The 10,091-nt window shown below is 34.8% G+C and overlaps 1 protein-coding gene across 1 annotated transcript; it reads left to right on the forward strand.

The window, feature by feature from the left end:
• Positions 1–8,526: 8,526 nt before the first annotated feature.
• LOC130974749 (uncharacterized) lies at positions 8,527–9,648 on the forward strand. Its single transcript, XM_057899605.1, has 2 exons — positions 8,527–8,605; positions 8,708–9,648. Exons 1-2 carry the CDS (start codon positions 8,527–8,529, stop codon positions 9,646–9,648), a joined length of 1,020 nt encoding a protein of 339 aa, XP_057755588.1.
• The last annotated feature ends 443 nt before the right edge of the window (positions 9,649–10,091 follow it).

Genomic DNA, 10,091 nt, shown 5'->3' on the forward strand with positions numbered 1-10,091 from the left:
GATCAGAGGCGAAAGCCCTTAGAATTTGAGGAAGGAGACCATGTTTTCCTTAAGGTTACTCCGACCACGGGAGTAGGTAGGGCGATTAAAGCAAAGAAGTTGAATCCTCGATACATTGGTCCATTTCAAATCCTGGAGAGGATTGGACCGGTGGCGTATCGGATGGCTCTACCACCTCATCTTTCGAACCTGCACGACGTGTTTCACGTGTCGCAGCTTCGGAAGTACACTACTGATGCTAGCCATGTGTTGGAACCCGAATCGGTTCAGTTAAGGGAAGATTTGACGCTTCCAGTGGCTCCAGTCAGAATTGATGATACTAGTATTAAACGGTTGCGTGGAAAAGATGTTTCATTAGTCAAAGTGGCTTGGAGTCGAGGCGGTGTTGAGGAACACACTTGGGAACTTGAGTCGGAGATGCGAACGGATTATCCGCATTTATTCTCAGGTAATTGCATTTGAATTTTGTGGGCAAAATTCCCAATTAGGTGGGTAGAATGTAAAACCCGGTTAATTAACGGCTAATTAACCCATAAATGAGAATTTATTCTAGAAAGCCTAAAATGTGATTTTTATGGCTAAATGTGAGAGGAGACTGAGACGAGAATTTTGGTACCAATTTTATAGAATTCGGACCAAGATTGGACCGAACGGGCCAAACCGGGCCAATTGGACCCAAAGTGGGCCCTTGGCCCAACATAACTTAACCAAAACCCTAGTTTTCAGCACTCTCTCTCCTCATTACACACTAAAACACGCTGAACTTAGAGAGAAGGGGAGGAAGAACACTCTCTCAACTTCTTTCTCTCACTTGATCTTCAAACCACCATAACTTTTGATCTAGAGCTCCGATTGCCGCCCCGTTTGCGGCCACGCGTTCATCGCGAAGAGCTCTACAAAACCCATACAACCAATCTTGAGGTAAGCCACACCTTGCTGTTCGAAATTTCAGCCCCTATTTTCGAGTTTCTTGGGTAAAATGTTGAGATTTTGGGTTCTTTGATGTTATAGGACCCAACTCTCTTGAAGGAGAAGGTTAATCTTGTCTCCTTGGACCTTGGGTGTGGTAAGATTCTCAACCCTAGTGTATTTTGTGATTTTATGATGTTTGGGTTTTGAGATGTTGTGTATGGGTATGATGGTTGTGGCTTAGGTTGTGTATATGTGTATATTGGAGCTTGATTGGTGACCTTGAAAAGCTTGGAAAGGATTTGGTGGTGAAAAATCTGTTCTTGGAGGTGTTGAGGCCTTGAGAGCTTGTGGATAAGTGGTTTGGAAGTGCTCCGGTGGAGCTTGGGAAAATCGGCTAAGGTATGGTTTCGGTTTCCCGTATCTAATATGTAATGTGGTAGGAAATACTTAGGCTAGAGGCCCTAAGATAAGCATTGAATGGTTGATGTTGTTAAATGCTTGAGATATATGATGTGGTCATATATGTGATGATGATTATTGATGCCTTAATGGTATGATGTATGAGAAGTATGCATGTTGTGATATATGCTTGATGATTGGTTATGGTTGAATTGTGGGTTGAACCATGTTGATGGTGAATATGATATTGGTTATGTATAATGATGGTTAATTGGAATTGGTGTGTTGAGGATTGGCATGAGGAATAGTATATGATATGTCAATATGTTTGAGTTTGAGCCACTTGGGTGAAGTGGAGTAAAGTGATGAGATAGTGATTTTGTTAAATTGTGGTAATGTGTCAATGTGGGAGTTGAGGAGGCTTGATGTTGAATTTGATACATTTTGATTGTTTTCAAAGAAAAGGGATGAAAGTGGCATGTTTTGATTGACTTTGAAAAGAGTTGAAAATGGTTTGTTTTGAAAATGGCATATTGTGGTTTTGTATGAAAATATGGTTTTTGGGCATACTTTGACGGGACATAACTGGGACTACGGATCCCCGTTTTGTACCAAATCTGTTTAGAAATGAAATTTGATCCGGGATGTCCATGCCGTTCGAAGAACGGTTGAAAAATGATTTAAAATGAGGAAGTTATGTCCGTTGGAAGATTGGGGTAAAAATCTGTGAATTCTGCAGCTTTTAACTTAGAAAATTTTTAGCAGAATAACCCCTTGCGCGTGGGCGCACCTGGCGCGTACGCGCCGATCTTCCGAAAAGTGCCATCCACGCGTACGCGTGATGTGTGCGGGCGCGCCGATTGTGCTGCACCCAATGCCCAGCCATTTTCCAGAGAGTTATGCCAGAACTGTGCCGGTGTTGTGCCTGGGGCACGAGAACACCCGCGCGTACGCGTGGTTGACGCGTGCGCGCCGATGGGCAAGTTTGGAATCCACGCGTTAGCGTGCATGACGCTTATGCGTCGATGAGTTTTTGAGGCCATCCACGCGTGCGCGCGGAGTGCGCGTACGCGCGGCCCTGTTTTCATCCCAAAGTTGATTTTTGAGTTTTAAAAGCCAAATCTCATACTTCTAAGCCTCCGATCTCACCATTTATGTCTTAAATCATTATGGCATATCTAGCTATTAAAAAGGGGCTAGTGAATGAGGTAACTTGCGAGTGAAGCAAGGGGAATATGAATGATCAATGAGGATCAAGATGATTATGTGAGATGCGGAGGATGGTGGTGGAAGTGCTTGTGATGCCATGGGCCGAAAGGCTATAATTGTTAATGAAATGGCTGGTTATGGATTTAACCGTGAGCCGGAATAGCTGTGTATGCTATGAATATTGGCTGGTTCTGGATTGAACCGTGAGCCGGAATGGCTAATATGGATGTTGATCCATGGATGAGAATTCATGCATGTTGATGCTGAATTATTGATAATTGTGATTTGCACTTCCACTATCTGAGGTACGAGTTTCCTTGGGTAGTAGCAGTGGCTAGCCACCACGTGCTCCAGGTTGAGACTCGAAGCTCTGTTAACCCTATGTTGTAAGTGTGGCCGGGCACTGTGAAAGGCCCGGATGAGCTCGAACCCCCGTAAATATTCACCAGTGAGGGTGGTGGATATGGATCATGTTTATGATCAAGTTTATAACGAGTATAACTCGAGTTTGGGGATGCACGACAGAGGGACAGTCCAATGGTTAGCGACCAGGACTTGTCGGGTTGGCTCTATAACCGACAAGATGATATCTTCGGCCACTAGGGACAGGCATTCATCATATGCATACTATGTGAATTGTTTGAGATTGCCTATTTGACTGCATATTACTTGCTAATTGTCTAAATGTCTTAACTGCTCCTATTTGTATATTCCTTGTTTGATATAACTGTGTTTGATATATTATACTCCTGCTGGTGGTTGGGAGGTTTGAAGGAATTGGAAAGGAAAGTATTAGTTAGACTGAAGAATCTTTAGTCAGATGCCCTTATATGGTTTAGCTTGTTTATAAGCTTTGATATTATCTGGAGGAAGTTCTAGGATTGCCTTTGGCTTTCCTCTATTATTATGTATTATATATGTGGAAGCTGTTACCATGCTGGGGACCTCTGGTTCTCACCCATGCGGATTTTGTGGTTTTCAGATGCAGGACGTGAGGTTTCCCGCTGAGGCATGCTGGAGACTTCTAGATTTGCGAAGATTCCTTGTTCTTGGGGACTATGTTTTGGTTTATATGTTTTGCTTAGATACTTTTATCTCCGTTAAATAATACAAACTGTGATGACTCCTCTTATGGGAGATTTTGGAGAATAGGTTTTATGTATTTGTGTCCCTTTGGGTTTCCTTTGGGGTTTTCCTTATTTTATCATATGTATATATTGCTATGCTCGGACCGGTCATCTTCGCAGCCGGATCTTGAGTCTTGATATTCCTGTTTTTGACACTCCTTTGTATATATATAATCTCGCGTTGGTTTATCCTTGTTCGTTACGTTATCGATCGGAGTGTTGCGCTTTTGAGTTGCGGTTTTTGTTTACCCCTCTTTCTACAAAGGCTCCTAGTTATAATCAATTATTCATACTACTATACGTACTAAATTTTTATTTTAGAGGTCGTAATACCTTGCCATCTCTGAATTATGACTTAAGCATAAGACTCTGTATGGTAGGGTGTTACAAACTCTAACTTGTTACTATTATTATAATGAAATGTGAATGACCTAACAAATTCATTTTTTCATTCATTCCATCCCCTTAGCCAAAATTTTATTTATCTCAGTCATTATAATCATAAACCTTAAATTCTTTATTGATAGTTGACGAATTTTTTATTAGTTAATCATTAATTTTGTAAGTATTTAAATCTATCTAACATTAATTCAACTAGCACTTTTGGGTATTAAGTATCAAAAATCAAAGTATAATAAATATATTACCATGACAATCATAGGTAAAAAAAATTATATTACTATGTTTATTTTGAGAATATTCTATTGACAAATATGTGGTAATTATAACTATTAAAAATTTTTAGAGTGAGTCAGTTTAGTGGTCATATATATATATAATCGTATGACCAAGAATAATTTAGATTAAATTATAAAATATTTATCTCTTATTATTATGATCATTATCATAATAATATTTAATAAAAAAATTTATTATATTAATTTTTTTAATTAAATGATACATATAATAATAATAACAAATTATTTAATACATAATAGATTTAATTATAATTATACTAATTATTTTCAACAAAGTTAACTTACTAGTATTTTAAAGATTTATGATGTTAGTCTTCTTTTTCAGTCCAGATCATCATAAAATTTTTATATCTATATAAGATCACGTAAATAGTAGACAAAAATAGAGATTAAGAATATATATATATAAAACCAAGCAAAAGCTTAACCAAAGTCAATTCAAATATAGTTATAAGTTTAACCAAAGTCAATCAAATATAGTTATAAATTGTTTTAAATGTTTTTTTCCTTTTTTTTTCTTGCACTTCTATTATTGTTGTTGTATACTCTTCTTCTTCTCTTTTATTTTTTTTATTATCGTTACCACCACCATTATTATCACCTTTTTATCTTTTTATCTTCTTCCTCTTCTTTTTTTTTTTCATTTAAATTTCTTTTTCTTTTTATTTTTTCTCTCCATCATCATCATCATCATCGTTACCATTATCGTCGTCTTCTTCTTATACGTATCGTCTTTATCGCTATTATTATGTTAAACTTTTAGAGTTGTTCTGATTAAATTTGTTATATTATCTACAGATTTTTTCTCTTATTTCTTTTCTATCAGAATTTATAAATATGCAAGTTAAGTCTTCATAAAATAAATTTTTAGTTCTATCACATTATTTAGTTAGAAATTTCGGTGTTAGAGTGTAGACATTTTGATATTAGAGTGAATACATTTTGGTGCTATATTTATTTATGGTAAGAATTCAGTCCAATAAATGTGAACCTGCATTTATTCAACTAAATAAGATTACAGTGTAATACAAACATATTCATTCAAGTCTAATATAAGAAGCAATGCTCTTAAAAGAAGAAGTAAGAACAACAAAAAAGAACGAAAGAAAGAAGAATAATAAAAAGAAAAAAATATAGCATTTAAGACAAGATTTATGTGTTTTTATAACAAAATTTCGGTGTCAAATTAAATGCCACTGTTCATTTTCTTCAATTTTTTGTAATTTTTTATCTTAATTTCGCTGCATTTATATACAGATTTTTTTACTTATTCCCTTTTTATTAAAATTTATGAATTTGCAACTCATATCTTCATGAAATAAGCCTTCCCTTGCTACTATGCCAACTTGTTTCTTACTAATATATATGACAAAATATATATATATATATAACAAACCATGAATAAATTTTTAATTTTACTTATCCTTTTAAATACACAGATACCAAACAAGTAACAACACATAGTATATAAATATATTGATATATTAATATTGATTGTGTTATCTTCTATTTTTTTGTTCATTTAAATTGAAAAAATATTTTGTACTAGTGACTAATTTATTATCTTTTTTTGCAGTATAAATTATATCTAAGAATTGATATTTAATTGTTATTAATATATTTTTAAAAATATGCATTTAACTTTTAATTTTAATTTTATTTTTATAATTTATATTTTTATTTAATTATGACCGGATCAACCGGGTAAATCAGTGACTCACCGGTTGAACTAACTAGTAATCCAGTGACCCAGTCGTATGACTAGGTCAATTATTGATTCGGTTCTGATAACTATGAGTGTTAGAGTGAAGACATTACGCTGTTATTTTTTAGAAATTTATGTGTTGTTTTATGTATAAGATAAGCATTTAATTTTATTGAATGTGTAATTTTTTAGAAAGATTCAATATTTTTGTGTCGTGTTACTGAACTTTTGGAGTTAATTTTAAGTAATTTCGGTGCTATCTTATTTCATTTTATGGAGTTAGCGTATTTTTGTTAGTATGCAATTTATTTTTTACATTCATAATCATTGTATTTAAATTTCAACATCACTTTAAATAAATTTTGGTGCTTTTTTTATTTATTACAATAATTCAATCCAATAAATGTGAACCTACATTCATTCAATTAAATAAGATTGCAATACAGACATGTTCATTCAAGTCTAAATGAGAAGCAATGTTCCTCAAGAAGAAATAAGAGTAACAAAATAAAGAAAGAAAGAAAAAAAATAATAAATAAAAAAATACATCATTAAAGAAGACATTTATATACTTTTGTAATAATATTTCGATGTCCAAATTAAGAAATTTGTGTTATTGTTAAGAAATTGCGGTGCTATTTTTTTAATAAATACTGCATAATTTAAAACTCTTTCTTTTCTTTAAGAGGTGAAAGAGGAATAAAAAAAGAGAGAAGAAAAATGAAACAAAAAGAAGAAATAACTACAATAACAAATAAGAAAGAGGAGGAGAAGAAGAAACAAAAATAAAACACATCAGCAACAACACCAATAGAAAAAGGAAAAGGAGACATGCAAAGAAACGCGAAGAACAAGAATAACGTAATTTCACGCACACGTTATGTGAGTTTTATTGAATTTGGACCAACTTAATTAGATTTGATTATTAAAAAAAATTAAATGTATAGCGATATATCAAGTGAAAATGGATGGTTTATACGAGAATGTGAGAATGTAAGTATTACCGTTGGATTAAATTGAATGACTATTGATCGAAAATATTTTTTATAAGAGTAAGTTGAATCGAAATAAGTCAAGTGTGGTTTTTCGAGAAGACACACGTACGAGTATGAAGATTGAAAATAATCAGCATGGATTTGGGTTTCGATTGTTTTGTTGATCGAGTAAGCTAAATCGAATAGGAGACTCGATTCAAGAAATCGAGTAAGGCCTTCAAAGAGCTGGTCGAATAGTTGTGGAAGCGAGAAGGTTAATGGCTTCTACCACTCGAGGAAAACATGGGAAATATCAACAATCACGTAGCGGGAACGGTTACTAAGAGGGATTGCATTTCAAAATTTGTAATTTTATTTAATTATAATTAATTGTGATTTAATTGAGATAGCCTATAAATACTAGGAAGTGTTAGAGAATAGGGGTTGAAACTTTTACTCAGAAAAAACACTCTAGCACTCTCACATCCCAGGGAATTCCTGAGTTTGCATTCGAGTTACATTTTCTGTAGGGTTCCTTCCACCTTTTTCTTTCTTTCAATTTATTTTTCTGTAAATTTAATATTTCAATTAATCTTATTTACTAAGTGTTCTCCACTTTCTCTGTCTAATTTATCCTTCTGTATTTTATCGCTTATGTTAAGAGTCTTTTGATTTAATTAAAGGCATTTTTATTGTTTTCTTTTAATTCTGATGCAAACCTTTTCATTTACCATGTATTTTGTTTTCGAAAACTTTAATTTCTAAGATTTATTTATCAATTTACAAATTTTCTGTATTTTTATTTTCAACATTTGTCTAATCGAAGACATTTTGATGCACTTCTAGAAAATTGGTACTCGCACAGAGGAGTAGGTTTCACTCCCAGACCACTAGATATCGAACCACCATCGATTTGCTAAAAATCAACAAAACAAATTGGCACGCCCAGTGGGACAGTTTTTAAATCGAAGTGTGTCAAATAAATATTTTTTCAGTAATTTTTAGTGTATACGATTACGAAGTGGAAAAATCATTCACATGGTTGATGAATTATCAAATGTGAATGGTGGTTCGTCCACCAATTATAGCATACCAGTATCCATGCAACAAGCGACGTATCTTCACGTTCGGAAGGTGCAATTGGAACTGAAAGTATAGTCGTTACGACTATTCAAATTGGGAATGTTGGACGTAATACTCGTCCACGTGGTCCTGTGCCACCGTATCAACCTTCATTAACCACTGGTTGGCCCCCTTATGGTCTTCCTCCTGGTTATACCTCACCGGTGGGTGGTTTTATGCCGCTTGTCCGTTTAGAGAATGTAAATGGAGTGAATAATGTTCAAAACCCACAACACTCCGAGTATTCTTGCGATTATCATGTGGGCTCCACTTCGAATGTTACGAATTCGATGGCAGTATATCGATAACAAGTGGAGAAAAGTCACCATGACTTGGTCAATTTATTGACTCAGCAAATGACTACAATTTTGAATCCCATGATGGCTTATCATGAATCGAGATTCGAGCATCTTGCTAGACAAGTCGAGAGGATTGCTCGAATTATCGATTATGATGAAGGTGAGAGGCATAATGCCCGGGAAAATAACGAGGAGATGAAAAATATTTTTCAAAATGAAAATGATATTCCGAATTGAGAAAATCCTCATGTGGTTCTTCGAGGTCAAAATGCTGATGATGTTGTAGCCGGATTGCGTGGTGAATGCTATCAAGTCACTAGAATTGTAGAAGAGGTTTTAAATCGGGTTGGGCTGAATGTTGGTTTTATGAATCAACCACATTTTGTGTCTGCTTTTTCCCAAGTAGTTCAAATGGCTGAAGTACCAAGAGGGGTGAAAAATCTGAAAATAACCACAAAATTTGCCGAAGAAGTTGGAGAATCAACTACGGAACATGTTGCTCGTTATTTTGTCGAGATCGGGAATCTAGCTAATAATGAAAATTTGAAAATGAAAATTTTTCCTTTGTCATTGACGAAGAATGCATTTACTTGGTTTTCGAATCTTAGACCAAATTCGATCACAACATGGAATCAGTTAGAAATTGCTTTTCACGCTCAGTTTTATCGAGGGAAAATGAACGTAGCAGTTACTGACTTAGTGGCTTTGAAACGTGAAGATGGTGAGACCATCGATGATTATTTAATATGTTTCAAAAATGCTAAAAGTAGATGCTATGTGACATTACCTGAAAGTGAGATAGTGAAAATAGCGACCATGGGGTTGGGATTCTATATGTGCAGGAAATTGCTTATTGTGCATATTCCTAATCTGGCTCATTTGGCTGAAAAGGTTCGGCAGACCGAGCTTATAAAAAAAGAGAAAGAAAAATATAGAAATGAACAAAGGTCGAAGAGTAAACCGTTTACTCGAAAAGAAAAGGTTGCCTATGTCACCATGGAATCCTCAGAGGAGGAATTTGATTTCGAAACAGAAGTCGATTTGGCTGAACTTAAGAAAGGTCCTCCATATATTTGCTCTTTACTGAAAAAACTTCCTAGTAGTGAAAAGTCGAATGATTCAAAACTTAAAAGTGGGAAGAAATATAGTTTTGATATATCAAAATCTGATCAGATTTTTTATGTGTTACTTAAAGATAAATAATTAGTTTTGCCTGAGGATAGAACTTTACTTTCTGTAAAAGATTTAAAAGAAAAGCCTTACTGTAAATTTCATCAAGCAACAAGTCGTTCGACTAATAGTTTTGTCCGTTTCAGGGATTTGATTCAAGAAGCAATCATGGAAGGACGATTGAAATTTGATGACGGCAAGAAGGAAATGAAGGTTGATGTTGATCCCTTCGAAGTCGATGCTAGTTATGTTGAACCTTGCTTAGTGGTAAACATAGTTGGCATGACTTATGATTTCGATGTGGCTCTTGATGATTTTGAGTCACAGGTGAGATCTGTCTATCCCAGAACGGGAGATGGCTTGCTGGATTTCTTGGTTCAGCAAAAGATCAAAGACCGAGACGTATCTTTGTGTCCTCGGTATAATGCTGTCTTTAATGCTGAGGTGGCGGCAATCTTTGAAAAAGAAAGGATAAA

Source organism: Arachis stenosperma, chromosome 4 (genome assembly GCF_014773155.1).
Source record: "Arachis stenosperma cultivar V10309 chromosome 4, arast.V10309.gnm1.PFL2, whole genome shotgun sequence".
Taxonomy (NCBI): domain Eukaryota; kingdom Viridiplantae; phylum Streptophyta; class Magnoliopsida; order Fabales; family Fabaceae; genus Arachis; species Arachis stenosperma.